The 22,470-nt window shown below is 40.1% G+C and overlaps 1 protein-coding gene across 4 annotated transcripts in view; it reads left to right on the top strand.

Moving 5' to 3' along the window:
* Positions 1-2,848: 2,848 nt before the first annotated feature.
* LOC135417906 (L-threonine ammonia-lyase-like) overlaps positions 2,849-22,470 on the top strand; it is a 33,615-nt gene continuing 13,993 nt past the window's right edge. Inside the window, exons 1-6 of one of the 4 annotated variants that reach the window (XM_064662552.1) lie at positions 2,849-3,070; positions 7,351-7,377; positions 10,592-10,934; positions 16,003-16,119; positions 17,022-17,263; positions 21,876-22,041. In XM_064662552.1, coding sequence (XP_064518622.1) covers positions 2,970-3,070; positions 7,351-7,377; positions 10,592-10,934; positions 16,003-16,119; positions 17,022-17,263; positions 21,876-22,041 — 996 coding nt within the window. In that variant the 5' untranslated portion in view covers positions 2,849-2,969. Of the gene's footprint in view, positions 3,265-7,350; positions 7,378-10,591; positions 10,935-16,002; positions 16,120-17,021; positions 17,264-21,875; positions 22,042-22,470 lie in introns of all 4 variants that reach the window. The other 3 variants (XM_064662554.1, XM_064662553.1, XM_064662555.1) reach the window with 3 other exon arrangements.

The following is a 22,470-nucleotide window of genomic DNA, read 5'->3' as shown; positions in this document are numbered from 1 at the left end:
TTTTAATTGGCAATTCTTTATGAATTGTCTGTATTTATTTATCCATACTGATTATCATAGTGGTTTACCACTGCATTTACATCAATACATTGCATAATCCTAAATGATCATTTTGGTTTTCTGAGTTGCTCTTCTCTGAGTAACTTTTATTGCTTTCCTTGGCTTAACTGCAGACTGTCTCCACCCTCTTTCCTTCTGCAAATGATCAAATTCTGTAAAGAATTCTCTGCTTTGGATAGACTATCGCTTCCCACCCATGCTGTTCTCACTGAGGTTGGAAATGTTATTAATCTAATTTAGTGTGGGGAAAAACTTGGCTAACCCTTCAAAATAGTCTTTCAAGTCCTGTAATTCAATAAAGTCCTTATTTACAATGGCAATAGCTATTTCTCCCGGTGCTGTCCAAGCTGAGTTCGCTCTTGTTACAAGAGAACGAAGCATTGTTTTCCATTTTCACAGCAAAATGGTGCTATTTTATTTTTCAGTTTGGGAAAAGTGCAGCATAACAGGTTTTCTAATGAAAGAAGCAGCTGTTATTTTCCACATTATGCTATCTTTTAACAACTTTTGCACCAGGGACCAAGAGAGGAAGGCAGGCAGTCATATACAACCTGATGAGTGTAAAACTGTTATTCTGAAACTTGGATTTTCCACTCCTTTCCAGTTCTAATCATGCTTGTTCTTACACACCAACACATGAACACTGAATTTCAGTTTTCTGCATTGATTAAAGTATGCGTTTTATTTCTTTCTTTGGACTCAAAATTCTAAGTACAAGATAATGTTTTGTGATGATGTGGATAAAAGCACTTCTCAAGAACTGCCATTTCAGATGTATACAGTGCTCCTGACCAAGGGTGGTTTTACTGAGGTCTCTGTTAGGTATGTCTAAAGCTGATTTCCTTACGCAAACATGCAAAGTGTGAGTGGTGGCAGTATGGAAGTTGTAAATGAAACTTTTGGAAAGCAATACAGCACTGAGGTGTTGACTGTCTTCCCTTAGGACCACCAAAGAGCAGGTGGGAGGAAGTAAGAAACTCTAGATTTGAAAAGAAATGTCATCTGGGGTGACCTGTAACTTAGTGCTGTCCTTGATGGTTTCATGGCAATTATCTTGGATATCACTTGACCATACCAGCAATGCAATTATATCTTACCTATCCCCTCCTTCCCTCCATATAAAAGAAAAAGTCAAAGCTGAAAGGTAGCTTTTCCTTCCTGTGGTGATTCTGGTGTTTTTCAAAGCACTGTGGACATGTTTGGAAGCGATAAGGGCTTTGAACGAGTGTTTGACATGGGCCTAAATCTGCAGCAGAAATTTCCAGATATCCTTTTTCCCTAGTGGGCTGCTTGTTTGGGGGTATTTTAGAAGGACAGCAATTCAGTGCTTCATATACTTCTGTCCTTCCCCTACTTGGTGAATTTTTTTCCAACTACTTGACGAAATGGTCCCCACAGTAATTTTCCTCATTCTGCATAGTCTATGAGTGTCAGTCACAGATCAGAGCCTCATTTGTGAGGAACTGAATTCATGTCAAGACTTGAGCACGTGCGTCTGGACTCCCAGACACCCAAAATCTAGGCTCTACCATTTTCAGTGCTTTTAGGTTCCACTTCCTGCCCACCATTGCAGTTCAGACATTTATGAACAAAGTGGTAGCTCCACTCACCTTCTCTCTGTGCTTCAAGGCACCAGTGACTTTGGCCTGAACTTAACTCAGGAGTAGGGCTGTAAGCGCTGGCAGCAATGTGCTGCTGGGCTGGGGACATTTATAGTACATGACACGACCACAACCTGTCCATCTACTGCCTGGAAAGGGAAGAATTAAAAGGGTTTTGGGTGGGAGAAAGTAGAAAAAATTGTCAATCTGGGGCTTCATCAGTACTGATGAAGTCAGGGGAACATGGGCCTGCCTCCCACACCAGCGTAGGGAAGGCTTCAGCAGCATAGCTCAGACTTTTCTAGAGATCCCAGGAGACTATTTGATCATTTATTCTGACTCCCCCATATAAATCAGATTACAGTATTTCTCACGATATCCTGTGGGGAGGGTTAGGTCACAGCTTGGGTTAGGTTTTATTACGTGTCTGTTCTCTGTCTTGGAGATTAAGATTTTGTACTGTACTGGCAGAAAGCAGAGGGTACTGAGGGTACACTCATTCCTGGAAAGGGACACCTGGTCCATCTTCAAGCAACCTGGAGCCTGTGTTCCATCAGGACTATATCCCTAAAGGAATAGTTACCACAGAAGGACCCCCTGCCTCATTCCCACTGCACAGCCATTCTGCAACTGGAACTGTGCCTTTTGCTAGTGCACTCTCAGGGCAAGGAAAAACAGATTTAGATGGGGTTTTACATACATATATATATACACACACACATACATATATATATATATATGTTGCTCCAGTCTTTTCCATAGATGGTCTTTTGTATCTGTATGATCTTGGTATCTATGTTTCTCTGCTACAAGGACTTGTGCCAAGAGAAGACCCAAAGGAATTAATCTGTTTCCTCTGTGCCTCAGTCATGAAGACCCGTGTCCCTTGGTGCTGCCTTACAGGACCCCTGCAGTGACTCAGCCATCACAAGCCTGGCATCCCTTTCCTGCCGCTTTGCCCATCCCGGTGCCTGCTGCTCGGTCGCGGGCCCTGCGGCAGGTCGGGATCATGCTCCACAGCTAAGCAGTAAGTAACTAAAGCTTCAAGTGCCCTGCTAACAGAGCGTCACCCAAGCATAATCCAGGCCCTGACTCAAATCGACAAGGACAGGTTGGGCTCTGAAATAATCTCTTTAAATAGCAGCAGCCATGTCTTTCAAAGGCACTTCCCCCCCAGCCAGCGCTGAGAGCTGCTTACAGCACGTCACCTGCTATTTCCCACCCAGCCAGTGCAGGGCTGACACTTCTCACAGGCAAGTGTGTCCCCTGCCAGCAGTCTCCCAGCTTTGCTTTGCACCAGGAATTACAATGAATTTTGCAGCACAGTTTCTCTACTCCAGGGTGTTAAAAAACAGAAGTCCCAGGGAACGCTTCAGGGAAGATGAAGACTACGACCCTTTCTGGCAAAGGTTGGAGAACATTGCTGTCTGACTTAGAGCTAGAGCTCTCCTTTATCCCCCTCAGGGGTCACGGTCAGCCCTTGGGGTCCACCCAGGGCCAGGCCAATGGACATGACAACCCCTGGACCCCTCCTGCCTCCTTATGGTGTCGTAGTTGGAGTTTTGCTTCGCCTCGTTGCTTATTTAGTCGCTCTGCTGTATAGGTAATGCTTTCTATTTCCTTTCCTTACTTTCTAAAAAAAAAAGAAAAAAAAAGCAAACAGGAAATTGTTTGTGATTTTCCAATATCTCCAAGGGTTCTGTGGGTATGAGTTGCTCTTGCAGTCATCCACTAGAAGAAGGGGAGATTTGAATACTTGTAGCCCATGGAGTTCAGCTTTTTTATTTCTTCATGAGCACAGTATCAGAAATAATCTTAGAGAGGCTAATGGACTGCTGAAAATTCATCTTGGGTTAGCCTGTGTCAGATCCTGTTATTACAGGTGTTCTGTGGTTGTCTTTGTTACGGTGCTTATGGTGGTCTTGAATTCCTGTTTTCAGGAGGATGCAGATGGAATTTAAGAGTCGTTTAGTGCCCTTGTGTAGCATGAACTGAGGGTGTTCATGCTACACAACCACATGGCATGGTTGTGTTGTGCAAACTCATTCTTAACCTTTTCTGTAGTTCTTTTCTCACCTAATTTTATTATCTGGACATCACTAGCAAGATTACAACCTGCTTTTGCCAGATGTAGTACAGATAAGAGACAATTCTTGTTTCCTGCATTTTCCCAATAGTCACAGATGTTGCTAATATTTAGAACACAAATTGTTTCAGTGGGTTCAATGCTGTTAATAAACCCTCATGGAACACCAAACGGGAAGACAAGACCACATTTCTGGACTGCCAAAATGGCTTGCCCAAAGTTGCACATGATGTGACCTGTTCTGCAGTGAACCGAGAATCTTAAACCAGTCCTTTCAGCATAGGACCACTCTTTTCTCTAGTTTGATTTATGCTTTTTGTTCTTTATTACAAGTGAATTATGGAGATGTGTTAGTCACCAGAAAAACCTCTAAACTCAGAACACATTCAGCTTAGGGAAAAAGTTTAATTACTGCCAAACCTTAGCTGCCAAACAGTGTGCAGTGTTTGATAGTGATCATTTGATATTCACAGCTGTGAATGTCCTTTAAGAACTTTCAGGAGGGACGGGTCTGTGTGAGGGATAGTTGGTTACCTCTGCTTCACCACCTTCTATGAGGGGTGGCCTTCTGATTTGTTCTTGCATTCAGATTACTTTTTCTAATGTTATGTATTTAGCAGCTGACACCCAGTTGCCATTGCCAGCAGTAAGCAATGACATTTATATAGCGTGTACAGAAGACTGGCAATGGATTATGACCACAGATGAAGGCAAATATAGTGCTAGGCTCAGGCTCAGGCTCTGCTAAATCTGACAAACTAAGGAGAGATTTTATCAGAGGTGATAATGCAGCTTGGTTATTTCTTGCATGAGCCTGAGCTTGTTTTGTTGCTGGTGTAGCATCACATGGTTTTGTCAGACCTGTGTACAGGGAGTAGAATTATAAAGGCCTGCTCAATCTCAAGGCTTGGTTATTATGCACCCATCAGTGCTGGATGGTCCCAGTGCACACACTTTTGTCATACAGGCTGGTTACTAAGCCCTGATCTCTTTGTCTTTAAGACACTCTAATAAGTCACCCTGCGGAAGTCTTAGGCAAGTCACTCGATCTGTCTGTGCCCCAGTTTCTGTCAATAAAGTTGAGCTAATGTTTGCTGAATTTGTCTCTCTGTTAGAGGAAGATGTTGGTGATTCCTGTGTGATTTAGGAACAACCACTTTGCACAGGATTTGGGGATATAAACGTCAGACACGCATTTTAAATTTCCATCCAGTTCGTGCCACTAGTTGGAGTGATACAGTCTCGAATGGGTGTTTCTAAGTACTAGTGTTACACAAAATACTGATAATTCAAGGAAGTAATGCTTGAGTGTAGTATTGCCTTTGATTTGTTTTAATTGTACTGTCAAAGAGAGATCTAGCATATTTCTTCCCTGTTCCTGCAGGGGTGTGCTTGTCACCCTGTAGTGCTGTGGAGGGTACTCAGACACTATACAGTGCAGTAACCTAGAATTCCTGGCAGTGAAGATGGTATCTGTTATGAAGCTCCTTGCCATTTTTATCTCAGCAAGCTTCAATTTTTCTACCGTTTCTCTTTCATAAAGCCCCACTTGCACAAGCTGCTGAGATGCTTCTAATAATTGCTGCTATTGCAGCATTTGAATGTGTTTGGGGACAGAGAGAAAGGTAGAAGTTAGTATGGAACACAAATGTTTAGGAGCTCTGGGGAAAGGGGATTGCAACAAACAAGGAAGGTACCAGAGGAGTGCTGGGACATGGAATTATAAGGATTAATGAAGCTGGGGAAGTTCTGGGTAAAAGGGATTTGGATGAGGGAAAGGGTCCTCTCTGTCATATCCTGGGATTACCTCTTCCTCACTCCTTTGAGAGGAGATCCCAGCTGCAGTCACATTGCAGTCAGAAGCTGAGCAGGCTGCTACCTGCAGCAGGCTGCTCCCCCTGCCTCACCCCCCCTACATGACACACCTCTGATCAACACATGGAGGAAAGAGCCAGAAGTGACTTTAAAGAGGTCACCTTTTGTTGTAATAAGTATTCTGAACTTGCAGGCATAAGACCTGAGCCCATTTATCCAGAAAGCAGATGACAAATATGTCTAAAACTCTATCTTACCAATGTCTGTTGGTCAGTGTGCTCCAGGAAGGTGTTCAGGGGGCCTGAAGATGACAGCAGCATATAGGTATGAGCTTCAGAAGCCCCTACACCCAAAACATAAAAGAAGAAGGAAATAAAAAATCCACATATAGAGAACATGCGTATATGTGTGCTGATGAGTTAATTACAGGCTAGCCCCTGTTCATTGAAACAGTTTGAAGGGGTATTCAAGCTTAACATTTTGCCACTGATCAGCCCAAGTCAGGCATTGAAGTTAGAAATTCTTGTAATTGCATATGGATAGATGGATGCTACAGAACTTGTACCATACTGTCAGTCCCTCTTAATGCTGCTGGAGAAATGACAAAGAAATGCCAAGTTTTCAGTCTTACACTAAAATTTGTTTCCTTTTGTGACAATTTCATTTCCATCTGCAAAGCAGTACAGTAACATGAGAATGTATGTCCATAATTCCAGCTCCATATCTGCCTGAAAATGTGTTGTTGTTTGAAAGAGGTACAGAGGCTGCCCAATGGGCCAAATGCTGACGTTGGGTTTATCTGCAGTCAAAATGGCAACACTGATCAGGCCAAAGAGCAATCTACCTCTGTGTACTCTCTAGCAGTGACCAGTAATGGGAGCTGGGAGAAAAACAAAAGCCACCTAAGATGCCTTCTCTCAGATGCTTTCGTGGAGTCTGCCAAGTGAGTGTTTAGGGGCTTCCTGAATCTCTGATTGATTCTTGAATGGTGTGTTTACTGGTCACTACTTCCATGTAGTTGCACAATTCTTTTAGGAGCCCATTTATATTGTTGTCCTTCATAGAATCCTCTGGCAATGAGTCCTGCAAGGTAATTATTTTCCCTAAGAAGGCAACTTTTAAGTCTTCTGCCTGATACTTTCAGGCATTCATATGATCTCCTCCCTAACATTTATATTGGGAGAAACAGTGACTAATCCTTCACATTTTGTTATTCCCTGGACGACTGTGACTGCCAGTTTTTTGCTGCTTCAGTTTTAGAAGTTGATGGGATCCTGTACATTAGTTTAACTTGTTTAGTCTGTGTCATGGATCCTGAGGAGGCAGTCTGCATGTGCTTCACTCAGTGGGGACAAGTAACTGTCCCTCATTGCAGGATAACTGCTTGGACACTTTTTTCTCTGTATAACAAAGGCAACAGTTGTGGTCTTTAGGTATAGCATGCACTACTGCTTTTTATCTTCCTAAATTATTTTTCCTGGGTTTATTATTTTCTTGATTTATTAATATTGTTATTTTTCAAAATTTGTTTTCCCTAGTGTTGTTTAACTTGATGAAAATTTTCAGTATGTTCAAAAAACCAAACTGGAAATAGAAAAATTATTCATTTCGAATTGTTGCTTTTTATCATTCTAAGAGCACGTTCCAGTACACACTGTCTTTGCATTGACTTTGAGACTTTAAAATATATAAAGCTATCTGCTTAAACAAATGATATTTTTTCCTGTGTCTTAATTATTTATGGAATGTCAGCATTTGGATCGTCTCTTTTTTTTTTTTTTTTTCCAGTTATGCTGAGCAGCTGTTCTCGAAAAAGTAGGTTTATAAACTGTATTTTCATGTTTGCTTTTACTAATCACTTTAAAGGTAAAATGTTGCAATTTATAACCACGTAACTAAGCTTACCAGCTGGGTATTTGTCTTATGGCTGGAAATAAACAGATTTTTTTAATGAAAACTTTCCTAGACAAACTCCAAAAAAGGAAAAGCTCCATTTGAAAGGAGCAATGTTTTATAACGCTGTGGTTTGTATTTATGTTGGCTCAGATCTTCATCTGGTGGGCATGATTGCTGGAATAGGGGCTATATTTTGTTACTGTGCATGGGAAGTCACATGCTGCCTTTTTGTGAGTACTTGCATGGTTTGCTGCCTGCTTTGGCTGTTCCTGCAAAATCTGAGTTAATCTCTGCCAAACATATGAGCTGCTTTTGAGGCAAGAAATTCTTTTGACCCAACAGGAGTTTTAGGGCTCTCGGAAGGTCTATGGCAGAGCCAGGTGGGCTCAATATGGAAAACCACCATTTACTAATGTCAATGAAAGATATGGGTGTAGAAGGAGAATCAAAATTATTCTGAAATAAATACATACAATACCTACATATACAGTAGCATGATGATATTCCCTTGGTAAAGAGGCTGCTGACCTTTCAGATGCAAATAGATGATGGTTTCCATATTAAATATTGAAATGGTAATATTTCAGATGTACTTTAAACCCAGCTCAAGCTTGAGAAGCTGTTGGACTTTTGTTCTTCTTCTCCAGTGGTCACAAGGTGTTGTCCCCATCAAGGTCCTGAGCAGATACTCACTGTTCATGAGAGTGGTGCTGCAGAGCAAAGACCAAGAATCTGATTTACTTCCCTCTATTTTTTTCTGTCCAAAAAAAAAAAAAAAAAAGAAATCCAAGAGTAGGACCAAAAAAATCAATATCCCATTTTGGTCTTTCTTTTCGCAGATAAAAATATTTGGTGGCACTAGGGTGGTGAGGCCTTACCCTGTTGTTTGTACTTTCTCACAGAATCCTGCTTCATCAGTAGAGCTATTGTGGTCATCTTTGGCTAGTGTTTTTTTAATGGGCTTTTTGTAGCTGTTGCAACAGATACAATGAAAAAGTGAGACTTTTTCTCTCATCTCAAGTGCTAGTCAATAAAATTAAGAACTGACCCAGAAAAATCATGATTTTTTGATCTGCCTATTTTTTTTTACCCTACAAACACCCTTTTAACCCATTTCCAGTGTAAGAAATATAATTCATTGCTAATGCTTGCTAAACATTTTAGATGAGATGTTCAGAAATAAGATGTATATGTTCTTTTTTTCGGAGTGGTTATGGGTTACTGTGATATGGAAAATGGGGTTTTTGGAGGGAGAGGTAGGGAATGAACTCTGACAGTGCTGTGGCCTCCTAGATGATGATGCTGTTGTTTATGCCAGGGGCTGTGCTGTAGCTGGTCTGTTACTTTACTGTGATCTTTACTGATCTTTACTGTGTAAAGCCGATCTGATTCTCAGCTTTGCATTAACCTGACTAATATGCACCAGAACTAACACTGGAAGCTTAACATCTTTATGAAATGTTTCAACCACCTAACCCCAGTGGAGCAGAAATGCAGAAAAGTATAGAGTATAGCTACCTGATAGTTATTTGTTTTGAAGATAGAATGCCTGCTGTTTGGGTGTGTCAGCTTGAAGATACAGTATGAGGAAAATATTTTAAATCACAAGTTTCAATATAAACAAGTTACGTGCATATACTTTATGTATCTAAGAATATTAGTGTTCTCATTAATTTTGGAGAGAGAAGACCTTGCCACGAATATTGTCTCCTGTGAGGGTATACAGAATGATTGATGCTACTTGGTATATTACTTGATTCAAATAACAAAACATTTTATGCTGCCCATATTGTTATGTGAATTCCTCTGTCGAACAATTGGAAGTGTAATAGGAAGCACAGCTACTGGCACAGATTATTCAGACCATTAAGAAAATGTATGATACTGCCCAAAGTGGGGCAATTGCTCAAAACCCAGCTGTTTCTAAATATTTAAAAATTCTCTTTGGAATTATAACAAAGGATATTACAGTACTGATCGCTGCTGTAAAACTAGGATAGCATTTGCTTTAGCCAGCTCTGCTGATAAATTTAACTGCATAACTTAAACATAAATTATTTTATGAAGAAGGTAAATATTTTTCTGTGGGAGATAATGGTGAAATCTCTGACATAATTCAACATGTTTGTTTTTTAGAAAACACTTTCTACCGGGTAGATTAATACTGAGTCATGTAGAGGGGCTTATACCATCTGTGTAATCATAGCCACAGACCAACAGTGGTATCAGCTCTTCTTCAAATCAGTGGTCTTCTGCTTAATGCTCCTTTTTCTCCACATTATTCTCCAAATTCCAAGAATTCCTAGAAGTTCTGCATTTATTTCTTAGTAAGGCTGCAATATCCTGCACTACAGTATACTGTACACTGTGGACCACAGAGTTAAGCATTTGAAGGTTGGAAAACTGGCAAGTTTTTGTAGCAGTGTTGTCTCTTCTAAGTTCCTTGGGGAAGGAGGTTTGTGTGGCATCACATTGCTGTCTTATCTACGTGTGTTTTTATCTATGAAGTGTTAACTCAGAGATCAGGACACCTTATTCTTCAGCTCTGTACTAGGATATAGCTGTTATCCCTTATCAAAGTAATTTCCTTCCCGCCATGAGGCGGCTGACGGCTGTCAAGAGCGTGCTCTGCAAGTATGCAAGGGCAGAGCAGCAGAACCTCTTGTGTACAACGTAGTGACATTTGTTACTGCTATTAATAGTTTATGGGAATGGTCTGCACAGCTATTTTGCCTTTTTTGAAAAAGATAGAGCTGCATACAGAAATTCCAGTTGGAATAATTCCAGTTATTCCAAAATTTCTGGAAGCACTGAACTAGGATCATTGCCAGTCGAGTGCTGAGTACTAAGGAAGGTCTGGCTGCCCAGACAACATAGAATATATATCTGTTATTTTCTTGGGTATGACAGTTTCCCAGTTTGTCCACACGTCAGGTTATCTGTGGCTTTTCTAACAGCTGGAAAGTTACAGTAGCTTTCAGTGTGCCTACAAGATAGGTAATATGGCAGTAATAAATTCAGTCTATTTAAGGCTTGCAAAGAGCAACTGAGATGTATATCCTTCTTAAATGCTAAATTGTCAAGCCTTTAATCGTCCAAGCTGTCCTAACAAGTTTCTTTAATTTGTTTTTAGGGATGACAATAAAATAAAGAAACAAGATGTCCCAGGACTTTGTGATCTTCACCGCTGTAAGGATGGGTTGATGAGAAATGGCCTTATTGCACAGAAACCACCCTCTATCAACCCTGAGAGACTGAAGGATTTTGGTGAGGAGGATTACCTGAACGGGGATGTGAAGACCTGGGAAATGAAGATAGTAAGCCGAAATGAGGAGTTACTTACGGATACCCTTTCCCGCATCCCTCCGTCAAGCAGTACAACCATCCTGTCAAGCTGTAACAAGCTGATTCGATTTGAAGATATCAGTGCAGCAGCCTTCAAAATCCAGTGTGGTGTTCAAAAAACCCCCTGCATGGTAGGGAGTCTTTATGGCTTTGCATTCTCTGTTTTCTTTTCTTGTTCCTTGTGAAAGCTGATCTGAAATGAAGGAAGAGCATGTGTGAGCTGCAGCAGATAGATCTGTGTAAGAAGACTCATGTTCATATTAGTTGTATTTAACTGTCAATTTTCTTCTTACCTGTTTACACTAACCTAAATCCTCAAAGATATCAACAACCTGTAAACAAAGGATAAACCACATTAGGCATAGACTTAATGCACTGTGGTATTATGCTCCCAGTGAAAAACTCCTGCTACAAGGAACCTGAGTTTGTGATGATGTTTGGTAAAGGTGTTTGGGTAAAGAGTCTTGTGGGAGGGTCTGCTTTGGAACCAGCCCTTATATTTGGAGATTTTGAAGGTACAGATTTCCCTTCTCAGCCTGGCCAACCTGGCGAGGCTGGATATGTTCTGTAATGAGGTGGTTCTGCCATGTGTGTCTTCAACAAAATAAGGGCGTGAAGATGGACACAGACAAATGTGTGCACCTGAGATCAGTCTAGGAATGAAAATGACTGAGGCACTCCTATCAATGTAAAGCTTTTGCTAAGGCATAAGAAAAGTACAGTGGCAAGCTATATAATTCATAGTGTATTTCTACTATTGGGAGCTCTTCAGAAAGTCTACTCTGGGCACTCTGTGGCTAATCTCTGTTCCCTTTGATGTGTGAAAAGAGTGTCTTTGCCAAATGGCAATTCCTAGCAGCAGCCCCAGATTGCTCTCCCAAATGAATTCTTCTCTGTTGCTGACCAGGACACCCCACCAGCATCAATAGCTGTGGATTGTTTTTCTGGCATGCACAGGGAAAGGACCTTGCAATCTTGGTCCCTGCTTGGGGTTAGCTGTCCCTGGAGTGAAGTGGTTGGGTCCTCAAGGTGCAGCAGTTTGCCCTGGTTCCCAGATAGTGCCTGCTGATCCAGAGATATCATAACTACTTTCAGTGTGATTTTTTTTTAGCCTAGAGTTCCCAAAATAAGGATAGCTGTGCTTTTTGTAGCACACTACTGATGAAATGTGTCTTGTGACAAAGGACATGACACAAGACCATTTGGGACAGTAAGGTGGCGTAAAAGGCTTGGCTGGAATGCAGGGAGTGAAAATGGAAGCATTTTGCATTCATATACTGCCTGTTTAGAGTGACACGAGAGTAAACAGTCCTGCCAGCTGCACCTGGGTTTCGTTTCAGATTGGAAAAGTTGGCTTGCTTGGAAAGGCAGCAAGGTGAGCGAGCAAACATATGCAGCAAAGGTGGTTGGGGGGTCAGTGCATGAGTGAACAGGGGGAGTGTACCAAACTCTTCATATTGCATCTTTTGTCACCAAAACTCTCACTATCATGCTTGAGAGTAAGACAGAAGTGTCAGTCTTCTCTTTTTGTGGAGAGACTTCCCAGGAAGAGAAGATTTGAACTTATATTGCACTGCCCTTCTCTCTATTTGGCAACTCTGGTCATATTTGTTAGATGAGTTTAATCATGCTGTAAAAAATCAGGTCTATGGGCAGGGAGCGGGAGAGTGTCATGGCTTAATTTGGAAAGCAGAACTATCCAACACTTTGCCCTTTGATAGCCATCTGTTCCCTGCACCTCATGGCATTGTGCACTTCTGCCAAGCAGTTACAGGATACTGCCTGAGTACATCTGCCAGTGTGAGACTGCAGCAGCCTTGGCCATGTGTACTGCTGAAGGACCACATTCACACCTTCAGCTCAGATGCATCACATCAATAGCTCAAAACTAGTAAAGTTTGTCTTGGCCCCATCCCTGAGCCATCTACTTGCTCCCAAGGTATGACATGAAAATGGTTGGTATGAAAATTAACCAACCAACACATCCTAATGCAGGCAAGACTGCACCATAGAGTCCAGTCCATCAGGTGTCTGTGTAACACGAAACTTTTCATAAACTGATGGTGCTCCTGCTCACAAATAGTTAAGCTCACTTTGGCCAGTTCACACCGTTTGTTCTCAGACAGCTTTGCCCCTTGTGCTGGTTTTTGGATAGGGTAGAGTTCATTTTCTTCACAGTAGCTGGTATGGGACTGTATTTCAGATTTTTTATGAAAATATTGTTGATAATTCAGGGATGTTTTTGTTACTGCTGAGCAGCTCTTACACAGAGTCAAGGCCTTTTTTGCTTCTCACCCCACTCCACCAGTGAGAAGGCTGGGGATGCACAAGGAGTTGGAGGGGACACAGCTGGAACAGCTGACTCCAACTGACTCAAGGGACATCCCATCCCATGTGACATTGTGTTCAGCAACAGAATTAGGGGGAAAATTTGCTGGGGGGCCTGCTGCTTGGTTGGTTGGTGGTGAGCAATTGTTTTCAACTGCATAAATTGTCTTTCTTGGGTCTTATTTACCTCTCTTTGTTATTGCTTTTAATGATGTTGTTGTTGTAGTTGTTAATACTGTTATTATTATTATTACTGTTATTACTGGGTTTATCTCAGCCCAAGAGATTTCTCGCTTTAACCCTTCCAATTCTCATCTCCCTAGCAGGACAGGGGGAGGGAAATGAGCAAGCAGCTGGGTGGGGTTTAGTTGCTGTCTGGATAAAACCGATGCCCCTCAACTTAAATAGTTCTTTTCTCTTGAGTGACCCTGGCAAATTTATGCAACTCATTTGTATCCCCTTTCTGCATTTACTGTGCCAAGCTAAATAGGCTCACTTTCTTTAGTCTCTTTTTATGAATATTGTTTTCTAAAATTATCAGAATAGTGGAAAACATATATCCCCCCCTTATTTTATTGTGAAAATAGCCCATGACTGTTGTTATTCAAAGTAATGTTCCTGCAGAAGTCATTAGTGCATTTCATGCATTGATTCAAAAGCACAGAGTGGTGTCAAGAAAAACACAAATAACCTTTATTTTAACTCACCGCTGAGAAGTAAGAGCCCCTTTCAGGGACATTTGTTCAGATTAAAAAAGTGAGTATGACTCTAACCCATTCAGTTAATTGACTGGAGAAACACATTGCAGGGTGATTCCTAATCTACGTGTAAGACCATGAATGCAGCATCCCGGTTCCTTATGCAGGAGTTTACCTGGAGATGAGATATGGCATCATGAGTGAATTGTAACATATCAAAGAGGTAGTGAGTATAGTAAAACAAGGAATTGACATTAATTTGGACACTTGGTTTGGTTACTGATTTAGGAACTTTAAGGGTTTTTTTATGTTAGCTTTGTGGATGCCAAATGGAGGCTGTGATGTGTGTTGTACCTTAGGCATGGTATCTGTAGTCCTTAGAAGATCACAGTGACAAAAGGGAGAACTTACAGGCTGGTTCAGTCAGTCTTACAAGGTCACACATGGGGGCAGTACAGCTGAATATAGCATTGACACCTGATTTGTTAGAAGTGATTGCTATATTTAGGCTATATGAAAAAAAGGCTCAGTTAAAGGAAGCAGAAAAGGATAACCTGAAGAGTTAAAACACTGAGTATCAAAATTAAAGAAAAATAACAATCTAAAGTACATCACCCCTGTGGTACAGAATGACTTAATGACACATTTTTAATTGTAGACTTAGCAACTTTATAAATTCACGGGATTCATCTTCTTAAATCCTTTTTCTTATAGTTCACTCTAGGATCCAAGATTCTGTACAAAAACAAGTACATGTGTGAAGAACTAGTAGTGTTTCTTGTATAGTGTTCTTGTTCTATTTTGCACAGGCATTCTCTGTAGATTAGGCTGTTTAGGGTATAAACTATTATCCTATTAGTGTACTAAGCACTTTCCATTGTTTCAGTTCTGCAGCCAGATCTGCAAAGGGGCAGCAAGTCGTAGCTCCTGCCAGGATTTTCAGAAGCAAAATAGAGAATTTGGCCCCACCTATGGGTGAGGAACTTAACACATGCTTGTAAATCCACTAAAAAGCCTTGAAACATTCACCTGAAATATTTAGTTTAACTGTATATTTTAAAGCAAATATCTGTTTCAGATATATTTAGTTTATATAAATTGACTTTGAAAGTCCCACAGTCTGAAAAATTTATTGGTACATATTACACTGTATGCCTGACACTGCCAGATACTGTTTGAGATAAATATTTTGTCATAGTGTCTTTTAATCTCTCTCTCTTTGTGACTTATCATAAATGAGTACTTGATCCCCTAAATCCCCAAGTCTTTGTTTGCTTTGGCAGCCAATAGAGGACATGGAGCCAATTAAGAAATAGAGATACAGTAAGCCCAGGGAGCTGGAACCCACAGGCTTACTGCAGCTCTATTTCATAAGTTATCTTGTTTAAAACTCTTGGCTTAGTGAATATGGTAATAGGAAATTAATATGTTGATGCATTCTGGGAGGATCTTATTATAAAACTTAATAAATATTTACCATTAAAAAAATATTTAAAAAATCATGCACTTGGGCACTGCTTCACATGTAATGTGCTTGCTAATTCCTCTCAGCTCAGGGATCCTTTCTGTTCCAAACAATAAGCTTTTTCAAACAGCTGCTGCTTACACTTGCAATCCCGGGAAATAATTTTTTAATTATTTCCATCATTCTTTGGGTAAGAAATGTCTGTACTAATGTTGTACTGGCCTTAGTGTGCAAAATAGGCAATAAGCAGTAGTGAATCAGTGGCAGAAAACATAGCAGAGCCATAGTGAGGTTCAAGGAGGAATTTTCTCATGGCTTTTCTATCTATTAGATGACAACCTTATTTTTTTGAGTATTCAACATCCAGTTCTGGCAAGTGCTGGAAGCACGGGCTTTTAAATAATTGAAAATACTTATTTTAATATCTGTATTTGAACAATAAGACCAAAACAAGTGCTCTTTTCAGAATTCATAGTGGCACGTGATCCATATTTCACTGCTGCAAGTTTGAATATGACTTCCATAAGCCAGAAGAACCTGGTAGGTAACAACACACTGCCATGTATTTCTAAAGAAACAGATGACAAATTTTACTTTTTAGAGCTCACATATAGCTGTGGAACACATGCCTCACCAGGCAGCTGATGAGGCGTGGAAGATTTTTCTTAATTTTAGCTACATTCCCATAATATTATTTATATCCTCCAGTATTCTAGGCTATCCAAGCAGTATGGAATGGACATCTACCTGAAGAAGGAGTACCTCCAATACACAGGATCTGTGAAGGAACGAGGCGTACTTTACCTTCTGACATCATTGCCTCAGGTATAACAAAATGCCAATGCTCAAAAAGAAATAGATTAGTTCTGCTTCACAAAAATGGAGCAGAGCTGAAGATAAATTTACATGTAATCTCCATGGAATCACAGTGTTTCTTGCCAGAAACCATTGTACTGAACACAGCGTGTAAACATAGATAGATCTGCAAGCATCTGAATGTAAAATACTACTTTAGTTATGACTGGCCAATCTGCTGGAGAAATGCTTGAGAATACTTGAAAGAAAATCTTGCAAAAAGCAAACACCAGCATTTTTCTGTGGCATTTATGCACAGGTGTTTCTGTGTGTACTGTGGTTCTGACATGTTGAAACCGCCAAACTCATGACTGATGATGAAATTGAGTTACAATGAGTGATGTGAAGGATCTAGATCACTGATTGATTTTGTAATGAATTTCAGTATCATTACAAAAATAGCTTGTTTATCATTTGTCATAGGAGGTTACTGAGTCTCTGCAGCAATAATAGTCATAACTGGCATGATACAGCAGCCCAGAAAAGTGACTATTCCTGCACTTTTATAATAATATAAACGAAATCTTCTGTTAAAAGGAAACCTGAAATGAAATAATGTCATACAGGCAGGGAAGAGTTATTGGTTCTAAAGGGACCAGATATCAGCTCTTCTGTGATCAGCTGGGTCAGCTATTCCCAACTGAACAAGAATTAAACCCAGAGGAATGCAGGAATGGGGATTGATTTTGTGCTATTTTAACTGTGTATGTAAATCTTGAAATCACACCAGACACGCATATAGTGTACCATAATATCATGATTTGATCAGCTAGTAGAGGGGAACAAAGGAAGTAAGATCATTAGAATGATCCATATTCATATGGGACAACTGCGTGACAATATAAAGTGCAATAAGCCACCCTCTTTTTTAGGATCAGCAAAGAAAAGGAGTGATCGTGGCTTCGGACAGTAACTTTTCCATGGCTGTTGCCTACCATGCCTCAGAGCTCCGTATTCCAGTCTTTGTCATCATGTCAACCAGCACATCTCCGGTCAGGGTGAAAATGTGCCGTGAGTACGGAGCCATGGTTATATCCTATGGAACCACAGCTAAGGACTCCCAGATACACGCAAGGAGGTTGGCGCAGGAGAATGGTTACCTCTACCTCGAAGAGTAAGTGGAAAGTCAGGCTGATTAGAAAGAATAGATTAGATGTTTGCACAGCTCTGCAAAAACAATTGGTTTTGTTAAATTGTGGTCACAGGTCATCAAAATGTTCCTATTACCAGGAATATGGACTGTTCCCAGGCACATGTGTCTTTCTGTTACAGCTGGGGATGGAAACCAAAATGAAACATTGTTCTCTTCCCCCAGATTAGGCAAACTTCCTTATTAGGAATTTCTATGGGCAAGTATGACACTGGATATATGTTAATTCTTTAGGAACTCTGTCAGAAAGCACTAAGGCTAGTGTTCATTTTTGGTCTCGCTGTTTGGAGTTAGGTGGGTAGAAGTTAATCTTTAATGCAAAGGGTTCAGTGGCATAATGTAGAGCAAGAGAAGGTTAATACTGTAAAATTTTCACATATCTGGTGTGAGAGACAAAACTGTGATTCTGCCTTTAAAAAAAGATGATTAAGAGGCTACTTCACACATATATTTAAAGTAATTAAGGATGAGCATAAGTCTAAGTTTGAACTATTTGAGGCCAGTGCACAAGTCAGATCTAATAAAAGCATGACTAGAATGAGATAAGACAGGCAAAAATATTTAGAACAGATAGATTTTCCCTTTTTTCTCTGCAGTCTCTTCTTCCTTCTCCTTTCCTTTTTCTTTTTTTCTTTTTTCTTTTTTCTTTTTTCTTTTTCTTTTTTCTTTTTTCTTTTTTCATTTTTTTTCTTTTTTCTCTTTTTTCTTTTTTCTTTTTCTCTTTTCTCTTTTTTCTTTTTTCTCTTTTTTCTTTTTTCATTTTTCTCTTTTTCTTTTTTCTTTTTCTCTTTTTTCTTTTTTTCTTTTTTCTTTTTCTCTTTTCTTTTTTCTCTTTTTTCTTTTTTCTTTCTTCTTTTTTCTTTTTTCTTTTTTCTTTTTTCTTTTTTTCTTTTTTCTTTTTTTCTTTTTTCTTTTTTTCTTTTTTCTTTTTTCTTTTTTCTTTTTTCTTTTTTCTTTTTTCTTTTTTTTTCTTTTTTCTTTTTTCTTTTTTTCTTTTTTTCTTTTTCTCTTTTTCTCTTTTTTCTCTTTTTTCTTTTTTTTCTCTTTTTTCTTTTTTTTTCTTTTCTTTTTTTATCTTTCTTCAAGTAACACTTCCTAAAGCACAGAGGATTGAATCATTAACATGAGGTAGCCAGCAGTCTCTCTGATGCACTGAGCAGGGATGTTATTCTCCCCCCACCATCACCACCTCTGTGCAGGCTTCATCCACCCCCTCATGTCTGTACAGCATCTCCTGCAGTGAGCGCCCGTTCCCCTTTGGCTCTTGGGCACTGCTGTCTTAAACATGGTAATAATGAGTAATGTTGCTTGGAAAGAGGATCCCGGAACGAGCAGAACAGAGGAAGTCCTCACTTCCTTCCCAGCTGGTGTATTGGGAAGGCCATATTAAAACCTGTGCTGTTCAAACAGTGCTGTTAGCTCTGCCAGTGACACACGGGGCTGGTTCGTGTGCCCTGTCTGTCACCATGGGCACAGCCTTGTCCCAGACTGGGACTTTCAAAGAAACACATGAATGAGGTGTCCTAGATCCCAATTAATTTTATATCCTTTTAGGCTCCCTTGAAAACCACAGCTTTCCATAACTTTGTGATGTCCAAATTCCTTGCAGCCATTTTTCAATGTGTTAACTCCCAGCTGGCTTCCATCAGCTATCACGTTTGCACATAAGAACTAAACTGTCTTATTGTAACTTCATCTTTAATCTTTCCCTCCTACCCAAATGATTATTTTTTACATAAGGTAGATATTCTTCAGTGTCCTGAAGCTCCAGGGACAACACATGTGAAGGACTTCAGCATCTAGCTCTGAGAAACTCTAAATGTACATGCTACCATTAATAATATTAAAGCACTATGATTTATTTCAGGTTTCAGATTGCAAGAAACAGAGTTATTCAGTCTGTTACTATGTTTAACTAAAACATAGTTTTAGTTGCAATTTTTCACATTTTGGATTAAAAAAAAAAAAATAAGAAAAAAAACCCCACAACAACTGCAAGCCTTTTCATGATGGGATGTCTGAAATGTATTTTGTTCGGTGTAGACTGGGAGAGATGTCCCAGAAAAATGTATGCCTATATGGATAGCCAGTCTTCTTCAGTGTTTGTCTGACACACACTCTTTGTCACTTGCCAAAGCTGTTTGTAAAACAACAGCTGATCTCCCATGCTTTAGAATGGAATTCTGAAATGTCACTTTGTTTCAGTGTGATTCTAGCTTCCATAAAATCCCTAGCAATTTGGTCTCTAGATCTCCTTACCCAATAATTCATTCTTCCCTTCCTGAAGTAGACATTATGTGACTGTCCTTGGTTGTACCTGCATGGGCAATGCCCTCTAGCTGGGTGTGTCATTGTCAGTTCTTCCCATTTCTTGAGTGCAATTAAAACACTGTGTTATGCAAATCACATGCAGTAGTTCAGTCAGACGTAGGGCACTTTTTATACAACTGCAACTTCCTGGGAAATTCCAGGAAGGGAATGTGATTTTTCAGATTGGAATTCAATCATTTAGTCTGCCTAATTGCTGCCTAGGTGACATGAAATTGTTCGTAAATATAGGAGTTCAGGACCTCATTATAAATGCAATGTGACTATAGCCAGTAGGTAACTCAGTACCTCTGCAATGATGTGAGAAAGATTCCTTTGTGAATCAGAGAGGTAAGAGTGCTGCAGATTGAATTACACACCTTCCTTCCTTGAGAGCCCATTTTTTTCTTGTTTAAGTCAATATTCAAATGCTGATCAGACCTGATTATTTGTGATTTGGTTAGTCTGTTGCTCTACCCGATGGCTTCTGAGCCCTTTACTTGGAACGGATGGGAACACTGCCTTCTAGCTGCCACACCGAGATTTTATTGGGAAACTGAAGCCTGACAGCCTGTCTTTGATTGCTGATATATCACACATTTCAGAAGACAAATATCCAAATTTCTAGCTCTGGCTCAAAATGCTTGTTTAAATTTACAGACTTTAGATTTATCTGCCCTTTTCCTTCATTTTGCTTCAATGGCATATGATACTCGAAGAGATATGTTAGCTTTCACAAAACAAAAGTAATCAGCCACAGTGCAAAGAAAATCACCCATTTTATTATGAAAACTGAAGGCTGATCAGTGAACTGGTGTTTTCACTGGATGTTCGCAAGGAACACGTTGTTATCTGAAACATTGATTCAAACTGCTAATAGTGCTCCATGCCCAGAGCAGTCTCCTCCAGACAGTTTTCAGTTGTTAGAGAAGCTTTACTCCTAAATTGAATATCCCAGATCCTCATTCATTTTTGCAGGTCCCTGTGGCTTTCCATATAACCACAGTAGAGGTAGCTCCACAAACTCGATTCTGAATCTTATTTGAGAATAAGACTCCAGAGTTGTTCAGGAAACCAGTGATATATCCGTCACATACAAGAAGGAGGAGAGAACTTCTTCAGTATCTTCATAGAGGCAATAAATTCTAAGGTTCAGTTACCCATCCCACTACTATTTCTTGCCTTTGTCTTTAGCTGTGCTACAGGAGTGAAAGTTCTTTACTCCCATCCTTACTTATGCAGTTATATAGTCTCTTGCCCTGAGGAATTTTCTCTGCTTTGATATATATGTGAGGTAACTTCACAAGGGCCTTGGTCTCTACCTTGCAGACATTCTGTGCTCCTGAGCTGAGCCTCTCTGTGCATGTCTAACAGTAATAAAAACACAGCTTCCTAGTACCCAAACATCCTTGGGTCAAATAAATCAAGTGAAGTCATTGGATCTATAATTCTGTTTGCATGTCTGTTTGCCTGAAAAAGCAGACCGTACAGAGAGCTCATATTTTTTTCTCATATATCATTCTACATTTACATCATTGCTAACTCATAAATAAAATGCAAAACAGCTTTTAGAAATAGATCCAAGTCAGTTGTGTGACTGTATAGTGGAGTTTTCTTCAATCTTTTGACTCTGTCCCTGTTCTGCTCATTATATTACCTTTGGCTGATAGTGTTTTACCAGTGAGTATTTTGGCACGACCAAATACTTCTCTTACCCTTCCACAGTCTTTCAGAGTAATGTGAAGATATCAGATATTGGCCCTGGACTGTGGAAAGACAACTCTGTAGCAATCTGTTTGGAATTTGTGAGGCTGAACACAGTGCTTAAATTTCATGAAAATTTCTATTTACCACAAACACTAAATGCACTAATAAATAAAGAGATTGAGATTTCCTTTTGAGACTTTGCTTTTAGTTTGGACTGCAACACTTAAAATTTGTGAAGCTGAAGGAAGTGACGGCAGTGGAAACATGACTTCTGCCCACCAGCTCTGTAATCACCTGATGCTGGTAACAACAGAGTTAAGTGCTCTTCAGCCTGAACTCTATTCGAGGGGCTTGTCAACAGCAGGAGTTTTCTCCCAGTAGGTAACAGCATGTGATGGCCCATCTGATGGCACCGTTCTGTTGTATCCCCTCCTCCCCTCATGTGCTGGTGATTTACTTTCACATATGTGTTCTGCTGAACAATGTTTTGAAAGTGGTGGATTGAATTATTATTGCATTGACAACTGTGACCCCTGCTGATCTGTGCCCTTCCTTCCCACAGGGAGGATAGTGCTGTGTACCTGTCAGGCCTGGGGACCGTGGGGCTGGAGGTGTATGAGCAGGTGCCAAAGCTGGATGCTGTGATTTTCCCTGCAGGAGGCCACTGTGGCTTGCTGGCAGGGTCGGCTGCTACACTCAAATACCTCAACCCACATATTTCTGTAATTGTAAGTTTCCTTTTACCTTTTAAGTGTTGCATTTGGGCAGCTTTCACCACAGATGCTTTCAAAAGACAGTAGTATCTAGTGATACACTTGCAGAGACTGCATATGTGGGGGACAGGAACTATCTGATCTTGTGGGGTTTGCCTAGGAGAGCCTCTGAGAGCCAGGGAAGCTCCTTTCTCTTGGCTACTTGGTTTGATTTCAGAAAAAAAAAAAATATGGGAAGATGTTTCCAAAACAAATGAAATCCAGCTCTGTGTTTTGAAATAATTTCTTACTGGAAAAATTTGGTCCTAAGTAAACTATGGAAAAAGTTTATTGGTAGCACAGTTGTTACGCAACTTGAAATTAATTGTTAATTTGAAGAGGAAACTTTCTGTAGGTTTTGGTGTCTACTTTGTTGGTGACCTCTATTATAACCGGTTCAATAAA

The sequence above is a fragment of the Pseudopipra pipra genome, chromosome 8, assembly GCF_036250125.1.
Source record: "Pseudopipra pipra isolate bDixPip1 chromosome 8, bDixPip1.hap1, whole genome shotgun sequence".
Taxonomy (NCBI): Eukaryota; Metazoa; Chordata; class Aves; order Passeriformes; family Pipridae; genus Pseudopipra; species Pseudopipra pipra.
Note: the sequence above shows the minus strand (reverse complement) of the source record. Positions and strands in the feature narration are given on the sequence as shown.